Genomic DNA, 16,110 nt, shown 5'->3' on the forward strand with positions numbered 1-16,110 from the left:
TTGGGGTGCCATTAGAGCTACTGTCAGATAAGGGGCCAGGATTTAGAGCTAAACTGCTAGACTTCTTATGCACAAAGATGAAGATTAGGCACCAGCATACCACTCCTTATTACCCGCAGTGTAATGGCTTAAATGAAAGATTCAATGGTGAGTTGGTACAAATTCTTTCTAAAGTGACAGAGCACCAAGGAAAGAATTGGGATTTGGAATTGCCTAGTGCATTATGGGCTTACCGTACTTCGATGAAGACAGGTACAGGGTTTACTCCATTTCATTTGGTGTATGGAAAGGAAGCACTATTGCCTGTGGAGGTAGAGTTGCCTGCGGTCAAGATGTTAGAGAAGTTGCTTGGGCCGCCTAGTGATGCATTCAAAGAGAGGCTCTTGCAGTTACAAGAGGTCCAGTTGGATAGGATGAGCGCATTGGAGCATTATGGGCAGATGCAGGATAAGGCTTTGGCAAAGATAAATGAAAAGGTTAAAAGTAAGGGTATCAAGAAACATGACTTGGTTTTGCGCTACAACAGTAAGCTGGACAACACCTTCCAAAAGAAGTTTCAAATTAAGTGGGAAGGCCCTTTCAAGGTAGTGGAGTGTTTTCCAAATGGCACATATCAGCTGGCTAACCTGGATGGTGTTCTACATAATTCAAGGGTAAATGGGTTGCGTCTTAAGTTGTATCATGCCAGGTTGATGATGGTGGAGCAAGATGAGTTTTCTGAAGAGCGAGTGATGTCTGTGAGGGATGAGGAGACCTGTGATGCGGCGAGTCTCATATCTCTCTTTGCTGCTGCTGATCATGAATGATCTAGCAGGCTAGGGGATGGGCAAATTATGTCAGGAGTTTTTTGGAGCAAGGGATTGCGCATATGTACATACACATGCATGGTGCATCAAATAAAGGATTGCCCATTTTCCTTAGCCAGGTGGTTACGTGGGGCCCACATGTGTACAGGTAGGACAGGGTGTACATAGTGCAGCGATTTTCACTATCACCAGTACCAATATGTTTTTTCTACAATAATGACGAGTTTATAGCGCCTAAATCTTCTCGAGGAAGCTATCCGCGGGCCGACGACATGAGGTCAGCAGGTGCGTCAGATGGCATCTAGTGACGTCAGGAGGGCGAACGAGGTCAATATTTGCACGCAGATGAGGACGGACACAACGTGGGTGTTTGCTTGTGAGAATTATGCAGAACTTTCATCATGAGGACCACTTTTTGGGGCCACTTCACGTGGTGGCGAAATGCATTATTGGAAAAAAACTGAGTGCCAGGTGTGCGAATGATGCAAAAAGGTGACAACTATGCACTGCGAGATCAGTTTTTGGCCTGTTCGGGGTCCGTTTGAGGTCATCTAAAAGGCCAAGGGTGCCCAAGTAATAAAGCTAAGTGTGGGAACTGAAAAGAGAGAGAGAAGACCAGAAAAAACGTGGAGAAGAGAGGAGGAACAGCCGCAGGTGTGTTTTTGCTCATTTTGGAGCCTGTTTTGGTCGTAAACTGCTCATCCAAGGTCGGATTTGAGCACTTTGACATTGTAGACTGGGGTTTTGGGCCGTTCCGGACGCGATGACGCTATCCATTTTGCCAAATTCCTCACTCTTTTCTTGCTGTTTTTCTGTGTAAGTTTCTCCTATGAGCGAAGTTTCTGCTCTAGTTTGTGATTGTATCTGGTATTTTTTACCCATATTGTGTGAGCTGTTTGCCCCATTGGTGTTGGCCCAAGCTCAATTGTATCTAAACATCAGAAATTCTACTCTTTTGAGCTGAGTTTTTTGGGTGTGTGTGTGTGTGTGTCTGTGTGGAGTGGGCAAGTGGATAGTCTCTCTCCTCTCACTCCAGAGGTGTGTTCCCTGTCTCGGCCAGGTGTGTTGTGTAAGCCGAGTGGTGCGCCATAGTGTGTGTGTATGTTCCCAAGAGTATGTGTCGGGTCGTTATAGAGGCGCTGTGTGTGTTTTCATCCCGCTCACAACGGCTACCCTCAATCGAATGGGGAATCATATATTCGAACCACACAAGAAGTTCGTGAGAACTTTTTTCATGATATCAATGTTTTGTCTATATTAGAGACTAAGCATAGAGAACACACTTGGCTCCTCTGTTTTCTTTGAAGGACCATTGCAAGTAATTTATGCTAGGAAAAGTGAGTTCATTCATTTTCTTGGTCATATAATCTCTTCAAAAGGTGTACGAATGGATCCAGCAAAGATGGCAGCCATCCATGATTGGCCAACTGTTTGGCATGAGCATGATGTGCACAGTTTCGTGGGTTTATGCTCCTATTATCGACAATTTATTAAGTCATTTGCTGGAATTGCAGCTCTGCTACATGCTCTTACTAGCAAAGGAGTCCCTTTCACTTGGGGGAAAAAGGAAATCACAGCCTAGAACGCCTCAAGGAAGAGAAGTTGTACAATATGTACACCGCAACATCTCTAGAAACTTTGGTTCACATCCTATCCATATTATTCTCAGAATTGTGTATCATGCTATATTTCCCAGCGTAGTTCTCAAAGAAGAGAAAAAGGTTGTACTCTCTCCACAGAGGATATCACCATGCACATCGCATGAGCTATTCTATCATGTCCCATAATTGCATGCTCTTACTAAGTGGTATTTTGGGTCTACAATGTACAATTCTTTGGGATGACGCAATCCTTGCTAGCATGACCATCGGAGGCTATCTAATGATGCGGCCATTATCAAAAGTCTGTCACTAGCTGCTAAAGAAAGCCTAATGCCAAACACTTGCATTGAAGCACCGAATCCCGAGCTCCATGTTTCCAAAAGTTTTTCCAGCATTTAGCATTGATCTCCAGCAAGTTGTATCAAGTGGTAACTTTGATAACAAACTCTCTGCCTCTCTCAGAAGCCCAGAACGCGCAAGTAGATCCACCACACAAAGGAGGTGCTTAGCACTGGGTGTAATCGTGTGGCAAGTGCTCATCATCAAAAAGCACCTGAAGCCTTCGTCCACTAAACCACTATGACTACACGCGCTCAGTAAACTGGCAAAAATGGCTCCATTTGGCTCGATGCCATCCTTCAGCATATTATTGAAACTGTTGAGGGCAGGTTTAAGATCGCCACAATCAGAATATCCAGCAATCAACGCACCCCATGAGACAACATTGCGATAGCGTTGTTTTGTGAGAAGCTTGTGTGACTCCTCCAAGCTGTCACACTTTGCATACATGTTGACTAATGCATTATCCACCACAGAATTCTGTAGGCCACTTCTTAAGAGCTGATCATGGATACCCCGACCATCTTCCAAGGCTCCCATACTGGCACAAGCTGTCAGCACGCTTGAAAAAGTGTGCGCATTTGGATGTATACCTGCTTGAAATTTCTTAAACAAATCTAGGGCAAGAAATGCATCTCCATGCTGCACGCATGCTCCAATCAATGTAGTCAGTGTTACCACATCTGGCTTCACGCCCCCTTGCTTCATGGTCTCTATATCCTGCAATGCGAGCTCAAGGTTGCCGCATTGTGCATATCCTGTTATTAATGCATTCCAGGGTCCAACCTCTCTAACTGGCAACTTGAGAAAGGTGTTTATTGATTCATCCAAGCTGCCGCACTTGACATACATGTCAACTATAGCAGTTCCAAGTTCAACATCAAACTGTTGGTTTGATTTGACGATTTGGTCATGAAGAAACCTGCCTAGCAGGATAGTTCCGGCACAACCACATGCCTTCAAGGCACTCAAATATATCACCTTGTCTGGAACTATCCCCTGATGTTCCATCCTTTGAAAACACGCAAGGGCATCGAGGCCCTGGTTGATTTGTGCATGCCCTGAAATTACTGCACCCCATGACACCACATTCGGATGCACCCCACTTAATGGCATCTTTTCAAGCCAGGACGTGGCAAGTTGCATGTTACCTGCCTTAGCATACCCCGACAACACCGCATTCCATGACGTGACATTCTTATACTGCAATGCAGCAAAGAGATACAAGGCGTCTGATAGATCATCCCCACCACAGGTGGCATAAAGATGTATAAGAGTGTTCTGGACAGCAGCATCTTGAGATAGAGCACCATCATTTACCATAACATGATGAATGAGCATCCCATTGAAGAGGAAACTAATTGAAGACGCACAAGCTTTCAAGGCCGCAAGGCCAATACACTTGTTCCTTGCAAAGCCAGCAAGGACGGCTTCAAAATAAATGCTAAGCGCAGCCTGAGGCTGGCCAAGGGCTACATGGGCAGACAGAACGGAACTCCATGTGTGGGCACTCGGAAGTAAAACTGTGTTGAACAAGAGGGCGGCTTCAAAGAGGTTGGCAGAGGAGGCAAAGAGGCGAATGAGATGATTACAGAGCACTTCCACAAAATCTAGACCAGCGAAGGTGATGAGAGAGTGTACTCGCCTAATGTAAGGGCGGTGTCGTTGCTCTTGTTTTGCGCAGGTCTGCAAAAGAGTATAAGCTTGCTCCTTGGTTAAGATTAGACCCCGACGCTGGTTACTCTCTGCAAGTAAGATGGCCTCCAGCATACCACCATGGCACCAACTTTGGGGAGTGTTTACTTGGGTAGCCTAAGGCCTTTTCTTTAAATGAAGCAGGAGGTTGCCGGTTGGCTAGTGAAGGTGGGTCCCTCTTCATGGATTGCCCAACTATCAAAGGCCTCGAAGGAAAAATATGTAAATGGGTCCAAAGAACATGGAAAATTGGTTTTTACAAGACTGATACTAAAATCGTCAGGTACTTCTTCTTGCATAATGTATGGCAGACAAGGAACCACCGTGTGTTTGAAGGAGGTCTTGAGGTGGCAAGCTTCGCAGAAATATACAAGAAAGCAAAGTGCTAATTTGGACGCTCGGGTGCAAGCAACACTCGGAGGATTGGTCTAGGACTACTTGTGCCTTGATGTCAGCAGAGGGTATGCCTAGGATGGGGGAAAATCTTGGCTATCGATAATTAAAAGATCTCAAAAGAACATGATAATGGACCTTTTGTATCAAGGATAAGGAGCGAGTTGATTGGGATCACTGCCGATATAATTATGGTCCCTGGATGATGTCATGGCTCAACACGAGCATGACAAGACATTGTAATTTTTTGGGTTGATTAATATAATTCACTCACAATTGTGAGTTTTAGAGAAAAAAAATGAAGCAAGAGGTTTCTCCACGTTGCCTGCATCCCAGCCGTCAACAAGTTCTTCTCATCGTACGGTGGTTTTAAAAGCCAATAGCTGCCCTCAGTTTTCACAGGCCTGTCTTTGAATAGGCTCTCACGATATTACTAGCTCTTCCTCACTAGAGAGCATACAGAAGATGTCGACAAGCTCAAGCCGATCAAGGCCACATTTCACACTCTTCGGAAAGGTAGGATTCATGCTAGCCACTGGAGGAAACTTCCACCCTTGCAAGGCCTCCCTCGAATGTGTGGCCTGGTTCTAATGGCAAACTATGGTATTCTTTATGTGTGGTCCTTGTGGGATTCCGATGTGGGGGTGAAAATGGACTTGACCTGCGGTGGTTGGACTTGGAGCAGACTTGATTCTTTCAAGAGCTTGAATGTCGTTGGTTTGAAAGCCGTATTCAAGGGCAAGATCTATGTACCTCTGTTGATCAATATTGCTAAAGGATCACAAACCGAAATTACGTTGAGAAAGGAGCAAGGGTTGTTCATCTATAATATGATCATAGGTTAATGCGAGGATGTAGTGCTGAAGGGACATGTCATAATAATCAATATCTAATTCTCCTAAATGATTTTCTCATATTAAACTGATCATTTAATGTAGGGAAGGCCAGGGGAGAAAAAGCTAGAATACTGGTTAAGCTAGCAGACCGGCCACAGTAGGGATCCAAAGGAGGGAAAATAGGGATCCAAAGGGGGGGCCATCTGCAAAAGAGCCATGTGCAACAATGGGCTAAAAAGACCCTAAGGTTCAGCCCCTTAAGACTTCCAACATGCTAAGGTTCCAAAATTCAAAGGTTGTGTCCAAAAGGTCAACCCTAGGGAAAATTGGATGCTTAGTGTGTGTACAAAAGTCTTCTTCAAAGCCTACAAAGGAGGGGGCGAGCCCATTTAGTAGGGGATGAGAGAGAAAGCCACACACACACACACACAGGCTCCCTTTACACAAAGGGAATTAGGGACACATGTCAGCTCCCTAGGCCAGATGCCCACAAGGGGTGCCCAATTCCTATTGGAAGACCCTTGAAGTGGACCAATGAGAATTAAGCTAGAGTAAATCTAGTTTAATTAATTTAAAAACATTTAATAAAAGAAACCAATGAGAATTAAGTCTCCTAGAAGACTATTGGGCAGTCTCCCAAGGGGTCCAATGAGCATTCAGGAGCCCAATGGCTTGCCTGATTCCAATTGGCCAGGAGGCAAAGGGGTCCAATGAGAGTTTAGTTTAATTATTTAATTACCTAAAGCTCTCACAAAAGGGGAAAGGGGGACACATGTCAGAAGGCTATCACTTATGCTGCTTAACACCCATTGGCTTGACTTGGGGAGGTCCAATGAGGCAAAAGCCAGACCAATTTAGCAGGAAGGGCTCGCCCAAGAGAGAGGGGGGGCTGATTTTTGCTTGGTATTGACACACACACACACTCACACTTGACCATGTGTGAAGAAAGAATACTCTATCTCCTCCCAAGCTTTAATGGAGAGCTCATCACCTACTCCAAGCTTGTGAGATAGAAGCCTACATCAACACTCTCTTGGCATGTGGATGCAAATCCAACCAAGAGCCAAGCTTCAATGCATGCTCATCTTCTCTACCAAGCTAATTACTAAGCTAAGCTATGCTAATATGAGCGATTATGTGAGGAGATGTACATCTTTCTCGTAAGATACTCCTTCTTCCTCTCAATCTACTCTCATACCCTGCTAGCTCTCACCATCTTCGAAGGTGTGTGAGGTCTTGGGTCTGAGAACGGGGATAATTCAAGTTGTGTTTGATTAAGTGTTTTGCTTAGTGCATGAAGCTTCCATCTTCATTGCACTTAGCTAGTCTTGAAGGAACACAAAGAATTGTATTGTACAATGTCTCTCTTGATGGGAGAAACCATAATACAAAGCCTTTTGGAGGGGGGACCGGCTCCATGCAAATCCGGTCCTCAACTGTTGTCAATAGCTTAATTTCTCTCTCTTTTGAAATTATTGTTGATGCTATCTAACTAGGTGTTATGCTTTTTGTTGCTCTCTCCACCCAAGCACTCTTGTAATTCTCATTAGGAATCTATTCTAATGAAATGCCCACTATGTTCATGCTAATTTCCACTACACATAAGTTATTAGGCCATTAAATGTTACATTGGTATCAGAGCTCAAGGTTTCTCTTTTCTTGCTCAAGAAGGGAGGTCCTCAAGCTAGCTTCAAGTGCGGCAAACAAGGGCATGCGTACCGCGCTTGTCCCCAAAAGAACAACCGCCAAGATCCTCCTAGAGCTTCCTTGGTTGAAATCCAAGAGGAGGAGACTCACCAAACTCACCACAAAGGATCTCCTCTATGCCATGCTTGGGGAAAGGTAAGAGAACATGATGCTTTTATTCTCTTTGACCCTGGTTCTACTCACAATTTTATATCTATGGAGTTAGCCACCAAGCTAGGCATACAATCCTACGAGATGGGAGATGTCCTACCCGCAGACAGTGCCTTCAAGGGGCAAGAAGCTTCAGTCACTCCCTTAATTGGGAAATTGAGGCTTCATGTCCAAGGCTATGTGGACAAAGAGGACTTCTTTATCTCTCCTCTCAAGTATGAGGATGTAATCCTAGGGGCACCATGGTTTGACCGCCTGGCTGCCGATGTTAAATTTCCTGAAAGGAGAATCTCCTTTAAGTTCAGGGAAAAAGACATGTATATAGATGCTAAGGAAATGGGTAACACCATCCCCATTGTACATACACCAGCTTTCAGCAAGTCAATAAAGAGCTCTATTTCCATGTACATGATTTTTGTTAAAGATTCTCAAAATGAACCTAATGCTTTAACAAACGAAAATAAAAGCAACCAAAAGGAATTAAACGTATCCAATTTTCTCAAGGGGTTTCAAGATGTTTTTATTGAAGACATCCCTTGTGAGCTACCTCCTAAACGAGGTAATGATGACCATGCAATTGAACTTCTTCCAGGAAGTTCACCGCCTAATAAACCTCCTTATAGAGTTTCTCAAGCTCAACAAGAGGAGATTATGCGGCAAGTGCATGAGTTAGTTGAGAAGGGCATGGTTAGGCCTAGCTCATCTCCATTTTGCTCACCTGTGCTATTAGTGCAAAAGAAAGACAACACATATCGTATGTGGGTCGACTATAGAGCACTAAATAGGATCACTATCAAGAATAGGTTTCCCGTTCCACGGGTAGAAGACCTATTTGATAAGCTACAAGGCTCGACCTACTTCAGTAGGGTTGACCTAAAGAGTGGCTATCATCAAATAAGGATAGTTGATCAAGACATTGTAAAGACCGTGTTTCGCACTACATTTGGTCTTTACGAATACATTGTCATGCCTTTTGGCTTGACCAATGCACCAGCCACATTCAATCGCTTGATGGAGAAGCTGTTCAGGCCGCATCGAACCTTCACTGGAGTGTTCTTTGATGATATTATCATCTACTCTAATTCATTGGAGGAACACAAGCAAAAACTCCAGGTAATATTTCAAGTTTTAAGAGAGAATAAACTTTATGTTAATCGAAAGAAAAGTGAATTTTTCTTGCAAGAGATTCAGTATTTAGGTCACATTATCTCTCAAGATGGCATCCAAATGGATCCATCCAAGTAGAGGTAATAAAAGGATGGCCAAAACCAAGGAATCTTCATGAACTAAGAAGCTTTATAGGTATGTGCGCATACTATAGACGCTTCATAGAAAAGTTCTCACAAGTTGCGGGACCATTACATGACCTAACAAAGAAAAGCGTTAGGTATACATGGTCTACTAAGGAGAACAATGCTTTTGAAAAGCTTATCTCTCAACCTGTGCTTACACTATCGGATCTCTCAAAACCATTTGAGGTCCAATGTGATGCTTGAAGGAGTACGAGCGGAAGTGAGACGCGAGAGAGAGTGCGAGAAGAAGAGCACGACGATATGGTGAACTCGCTCTACTGTAATGTGTAGAGCATAGTGAGTTCTTATTAGGTTTTTACAAAAGAATATGTGTGCATACCTGGCGGCCCGCCCACTTACTTGGGCGACCACATTGGGCTTTATACCCCAACAACCTCCCACTTAAAGTCCAATGTGGTACTTTAAGTGTGAGAGAAGCTACTATACAAGCTAATATACAAGAGGTGTAGAGAAGTGATGTACTAACCTACACCTAACTGCTTGCGAAAATGCGCAAAGCTCTCTGAGGGAAGTCCTTTTGTAAGTAGATCAGCAGGATTTTCTGTGGTGTGAACTTTGACAAGCTGAAGTTGCTTATCCTCGAGCATTTCCCTGATGAAATGATACTTCACATCCACATGCTTTGTCTTTGAGTGATAAACTGGATTGCGAGCCAATTGTATAGCACTTTGACTATCACAATATAACACAGGCATCTATTCTTTGATTCCCAAATCTGTTACTAGTCGATTAAGACAAATTGATTCTTTGCATGCCTCTGATGCTGCAACATATTCAGCCTCTTTAGTAGACTGAGTAACACAATCTTGTAATCTAGAACGCCATGATACTGCTCCATCAGCCAATGTAAAGACATACCCTGACGTAGACCTTCGGTTGTCTAAGTCACCTGCATAATCTGAGTCTGTAAAACCCTTTACACTTAGCTCTTGACTCCCATAGCATATACGCATACTCTTTGTAGCTTTCAGGTATCTCAATATTCCTTTCACTGCCTCCCAATGTTTCTTGCCTGGGTTTGACACGTATCGACTTACTACTCCCACTGCAAATGCAATGTCTGGGCGAGTAGCAATGATTGCATACATCAAACTACCCACTGCAGACGCATATGGAATCTTATCCATTTCAGCCTGCTCTTCCTCAGACACAGGACAATCTTGTTTGCTAAGTTTCACATATGGTGGCAATGGAACACTCAGTGCCTTTCCCTTCTCCATATTGAAACGTTGCAAAACCTTGTCAATATACTCTGTTTGAGATAACCAAATCAACTTCTTTGATATGTCTCTCTCAATGCGCATACCAAGTATATGACTTGCCTCACCCATGTCTTTCATGTCAAATGATTTTTCCATCTTTGACTTCAAAGCTAAAATTTCTTCCAAGTGCTTGCCAGCAATCAACATGTCATCCACATACAAAATAAGGATCATCCAACTACCATCCTTAGCCTTCTTTGTATATAGACAGTGATCGAACTCACTACGTTTGTAGCCTTGAGAAAGCATAAACTTGTGGAATTTATGGTACCATGCCCTCGGTGATTGTTTTAAGCCATAAAGACTCTTTAACAACTGGCATACCCAATCTTCCTTGCCTTTCTCAACAAACCCTTCTGGCTGCTGCATGTAAATTTCCACATATTCAGTCTACCTTAAAGGGAATTGAAACATATTTCTATTGGCCTACCATGAAAGTGAACATACAAGAGTATGTTTCCAAATGTGTGGTATGTAAAAGACAAAATTTGATAGAGGGAAGCAACCTGGATTGCTTCAACCCTTGCCAATCCCTAATTCACCATGGGAGAGCATATCCATGGATTTTATCTTTGGATTGCCTAAGTCTATCCATGGGAATACGGGAATATGGACGATAGTAGACAGGTTCAGTAAACAAGCTCATTTTATACCTGTCAAAAAGACTATCAAAGCCCATCAAATGGCAACCCTCTTCATTTCACAAATTTTCAAATACCATGGCTTGCCAATGTCCATAGTGTCGGATAGGATCCTAGAATGACCAGTAATTTCTGGAACGGTCTCTTTGAGAATTTAGGGACAAGGCTAAATTTCTCTTCGGCCTATCATCCACAAACGGATGGCCAAAGTGAAATAGCTAACCTAACAATTCTCGATCTACTAAAAGCCTATGTAAGGGAAGTAGATCAAAGATCCCAATGGGAGAAGTACTTACCCTTAGTGGAGTATGCTTACAATAACACTGTACATACTTCCACGGGAAAAGCACCTTTCGAGGTAATTGAGGGAAGATCAAAAAGTCCCTTGCTACTTAAGGTACATGGGAAGATCTTCGCTACAGATGAGTATAGCCGAGACCCACAAGAATCTTTTCAAAAGATTAAAGATGCTATCTCTATCTCACAGCAAAGGCAAAAGGCTGCTGATGACAAGCACAGAAGAGCCCAAGCCTTTAAAGAAAACGATTGGGTCTTGTTAAAGTTTCCCAAGGCTCGATTAAGGCACACGACGGGCAAGAATCCTACGGGCCACCAAAAGTACTATGCTAAACTAGCAAAAAGGTACTATGGTCCCTTCCAGATTCTTAGGCCAATCAATGACATGGCCTATCAACTTAAGTTTCCCAATCATTGGCTCATACACAATGCTTTTCATGTGAGCCTATTAAAGCCTTACAAAGGAGAGCCACCTCAAGAACCAACTATTGAAGACCCACCGGAGATCGAGGACCAAGAGGAGGTGCTGCAGCCCGAGTCATTCTCCGACATGAAGACAAGGTATTAAGAGGCGGTAAGACTATCCGACGATATCTTATTAAATTTAAGAATTATCCTTTTGAAGATGCTAGATGGATGCAAGGCATACAATTAAAGGATAACCTAAACCTTGTCAATGCTTACAATGCTTCCCAAGAGTAAGCAAATGTACAAAATGTTAAAAATGAACAAAATTTTTGTCTTATAAGACTCTCTTTTTCTTTATTTGTGCACAAAAATGAAGTAGTATGCATGCTTAGATCAAGTTTATGGAGACGACGTCTCCCAAACACCAAGTAGAGCTTGTCACTCTACTATGGAAGACTGATAGGACTGATGTGCAGACATGCTTGCGGCAGCCTCAGGCTCTCAAGCGCCAAATGGACTAGTCATCCATTATGGAATGATGTCGTAGGGTAACATAGGGATCCTCTACCCTCTCAGAAAAGGACTCATGAACATGCTTTATCTTCTCTACACCATAGTCGAGGACGACTATGATTTCAAGAGAGAGGTAATGTCATAATAATCAATATCTAATTCTCCTAAATGATTTTCTCATATTAAACTGATCATTTAATGTGGGGAAGGCCAGGGGAGAAAAAGAATATTGGTTAAGCTAGCAGACCGGCCACAGTAGGGATCCAAAGGAGGGAAAATAGGGATCCAAAGGGGGGGCCATCTGCAAAAGAGCCATGTGCAACAATGGGCTAAAAAGACCCTAAGGTTCAGCCCATTAAGACTTCCAAAATGCTAAGGTTCCAAAATTCAAAGGTTGTGTCCAAAAGGTCAACCCTAGGGAAAATTGGATGCTTAGTGTGTGTACAAAAGTCTTCTTCAAAGCCTACAAAGGAGGGGGCGAGCCCATTTAGTAGGGGATAAGAGAGAAAGCCACACACACACACACAGAGGCTCCCTTTACACAAAGGGAATTAGGGACACATGTCAGCTCCCTAGGCCAGATGCCCACAAGGGGTGCCCAATTCCTATTTGAAGACCCTTGCAGTGGACCAATGAGAATTAAGCTAGAGTAAATCTAGTTTAATTAATTTAAAAACATTTAATAAAAGAAACCAATGAGAATTAAGTCTCCTAGAAGACTATTGGGCAGTCTCCCAAGGGGTCCAATGAGCATTCAGGAACCCAATGGCTTGCCTGATTCCAATTGGCCAGGAGGCACAGGGGTCCAATGAGAGTTTAGTTTAATTATTTAAATACCTAAAGCTCTCACAAAAGGGGAAAGGGGGACACATGTCAGAAGGCTATCAATTATGCTGCTTAACACCCATTGGCTTGACTTGGGGAGGTCCAATGAGGCAAAAGCTAGACCAATTTAGCAGGAAGGGCTCGCCCAAGAGAGAGGGGGGGCTGATTTTTGCTTGGTATTGACACACACACACACACTCACACTTGACCATGTGTGAAGAAAGAATACTCTATCTCCTCCCAAGCTTTAATGGAGAGCTCATCACCTACTCCAAGCTTGTGAGATAGAAGCCTACATCAACACTCTCTTGGCATGTGGATGCAAATCCAACCAAGAGCCAAGCTTCAATGCATGCTCATCTTCTCTACCAAGCTAATTACTAAGCTAAGCTATGCTAATATGAGCGATTATGTGAGGAGATGTACATCTTTCTCGTAAGATACTCCTTCTTCCTCTCAATCTACTCTCATACCCTGCTAGCTCTCACCATCTTCGAAGGTGTGTGAGGTCTTGGGTCTGAGAACGGGGATAATTCAAGTTGTGTTTGATTAAGTGTTTTGCTTAGTGCATGAAGCTTCCATCTTCATTGCACTTAGCTAGTCTTGAAGGAACACAAAGAATTGTATTGTACAATGTCTCTCTTGATGGGAGAAACCATAATACAAAGTCTTTTGGAGGGGGGATCGGCTCCATGCAAATCCGGTCCTCAACTGTTGTCAATAGCTTAATTTCTCTCTCTTTTGAAAGTATTGTTGATGCTATCTAACTAGGTGTTATGCTTTTTGTTGCTCTCTCCACCCAAGCACTCTTGTAATTCTCATTAGGAATCTATTCTAATGAAATGCCCACTATGTTCATGCTAATTTCCGCTACACATAAGTTATTAGGCCATTAAATGTTACAGACATTTTCCTAATCTTGAGGGTGCTTCTTACGACAAGCTCACAGTCTGCATCTCATGTTGAAGAGGAGTCAGGCATATAGAAATCTAGCGAAAAACAGATAAAAGAGGTATCCATTCAGCTGGTCCAATGAGCCCTATGCAGTGTACCCTGCTATGCAACGTAGAAAGGGCATACTCCTCTAGTGCAATGAGAGTGGCAGCAACTCCGACTATGAGCAGAACTGCACCATCTAGGGCCTGCCCTTCATGGATGGAAAAGTGTAGTTGAAGGGCTTGTGCATCACCAGCTAATTGGGGGGGGAGAAGGAGTCCCTTCTGGACCTAGACCTGGACCATCGTCTGCTCAACTTGGACAACAATCGTGTCAGGACAACAGCAAGGCCGGACTAGACAAGGGCAAGGCCGGGCTAGGCAGTGTGGAAAGGGAGTCCAACTAGGGCAAAGGGCTAGGAGCCATGCTATATAGTGGGTGGTTGGGAGGTGGACTCCTAGGTTCTAGTTCCCCTTGTCTAACATTGGTATCAAGAGAAAAGTTTCTAATTTTGGGAAGGCACAGCCGTGGTGTTGGAGAGCCACACAACTCCTTGTATTTTTTTTGCATGTCGGGGTCACTGAGGCCGTGGAGCTCACCCCCTGTGAGGAGGACGACCAAGCCGACGGCGTGGGCAACACCGCTTGTGAAGGAAAGGGGTCGCAAGCGACATGCAGCAAATCGCGCCCTCTCGGGCTTGACAGCATCGTGCCGGTGTGAGGACCACTTCACGCGCCTGTAGGAGGCGCCCTCGACCATCATACAAGGCGGGGTGAGCAAAGCTCCCCCCTCGCGCTGTCTGCGAGCTGCCATAGCCTGTGAGCAGTGTTTTTTTTCACACCCGGTGGGCACCCAACCCAATTGGGGTTAGTGGCCACAATTGTTTTTCATCAACTAAGGGACGGTACCCACAGTGGGGTACCCCCCCCCCCCCCCCCCCCCCCTCTTGTGAAGCTAGGCAAATCGACAGACCCAAACAAGGGCAAGGCCATGAAAAATAACGGCAAGGTGCTATTTTCTATTGCGTATCCTGCGTATTCTTGTTTCGTACCTTCATTCAAGTCATCGGCAAGTTATCCACAATACATCAACCAAGTGTAGTACGGGTGATCAAGGCAAACACACCTACACTATTGAATTGTTTTCTTGAGAGCCGGAGCAAGATTACATCCTCAGCGGCAATTGGAGCACGAACGAAATTTGCAAGGCTAATTACCAGTATCAATGGGATTCTTTATCTGTATTTACTAATTGCCGTACATCAGGTATTTTTCTTGCTATTCCTTGCACTGCACTGTGTCGCCATGGATTCAGATATCAATATGAATTTTGATTTCGAGCAAAATACGCCTGATCCTGTCCATGATGGCTCATAGTCGGATGCTCTCACGGAGAGTGCCCGCGACGCTACGACAGGTGACAACGCCTTTGAATTACTCAACATTCAAGAATTTCGTGCACTTCAAACACGCATATCAGTCATGGAAGGAAATTTTAAATCTTTAAATGAAAACATTAGTAAATTATCCACGTCAGTGATCCAATTAATGAAACAGCAGTCCAAGGGTCCTGTTGACACGCACATGCATGAGCACGTTGCTACATAGGGGCAAGGCCCTTCTAATCCGGAACAAGGTCCAACTGCTGAAACTTTGCACACTCTCACTGCAAAAGAGGTGGATGAGTTGTTGAAAAACACCAAACCACCGACTTTTAAGGGAGAAGACCGCGATCGCAATAAGGATGCAGTGAATATCTTTCTCAGCAAGTGGGATGGAATTCACGCCTTACGGCGTACTCCAGACGCAGCCAGAGCACTGCAAACAATCTTAACTCTGGAAGGGAAGGCCTACAAATGGTGGATGTCTCTCAAGGAGAAGAATATCATACCATAGAGTTGGGCAGCTTTTGAAGCTATGTTTCGCAAAGAATTTTTTCCTACAAATGAGGCAGAATTGGACGGCTTGGGGCACGTGTTCCATACGCCAATACCCATCATTACTTGAATACATATCTCACTATCAGGATGTTATCCTCAAGTTGGAAGGCTTAGATAACTTTCAGCAAGTACGAGGATTTATACATGGTCTGACACCAGAACTTAAGAAGCACGTCAAGACCCAAGACCCTAAAACACTTGAGGAATCCATAGTGAAAGCACATATCCACGACGATCTAGATGAAAAGAAAGCACATAATACTCACGTGCCTTCTAATACACATGGTAATACACGCACACAGTATGGACACAATAAAAGGAAATTTATAGTAGCCAATTGAGAAGCATCTAAAAAACCCAAGGGGTTCAGAGGTCCTCTCTCTCCTGAGGACTTTGATAAAGCTAAGAAAGAGAAATTATGTTTTCAATGTTTAGGAAGCGATCATGGC

The 16,110-nt window shown here is 43.8% G+C and overlaps 1 protein-coding gene across 1 annotated transcript; it reads right to left on the reverse strand.

Moving 5' to 3' along the window:
• Nucleotides 1-2,734: 2,734 nt before the first annotated feature.
• LOC147457098 (pentatricopeptide repeat-containing protein At1g20230-like) lies at nucleotides 2,735-4,516 on the reverse strand. Its single transcript, XM_086513271.1, has one exon. The coding sequence runs from the start codon at nucleotides 4,514-4,516 to the stop codon at nucleotides 2,735-2,737; it is 1,782 nt and encodes a 593-aa protein (XP_086369397.1).
• Nucleotides 4,517-16,110: the final 11,594 nt, after the last annotated feature.

The sequence above is a fragment of the Adiantum capillus-veneris genome, chromosome 5, assembly GCF_014529385.1.
Source record: "Adiantum capillus-veneris isolate H3 chromosome 5, ASM1452938v2, whole genome shotgun sequence".
In the NCBI taxonomy this organism is placed as follows: Eukaryota; Viridiplantae; Streptophyta; class Polypodiopsida; order Polypodiales; family Pteridaceae; genus Adiantum; species Adiantum capillus-veneris.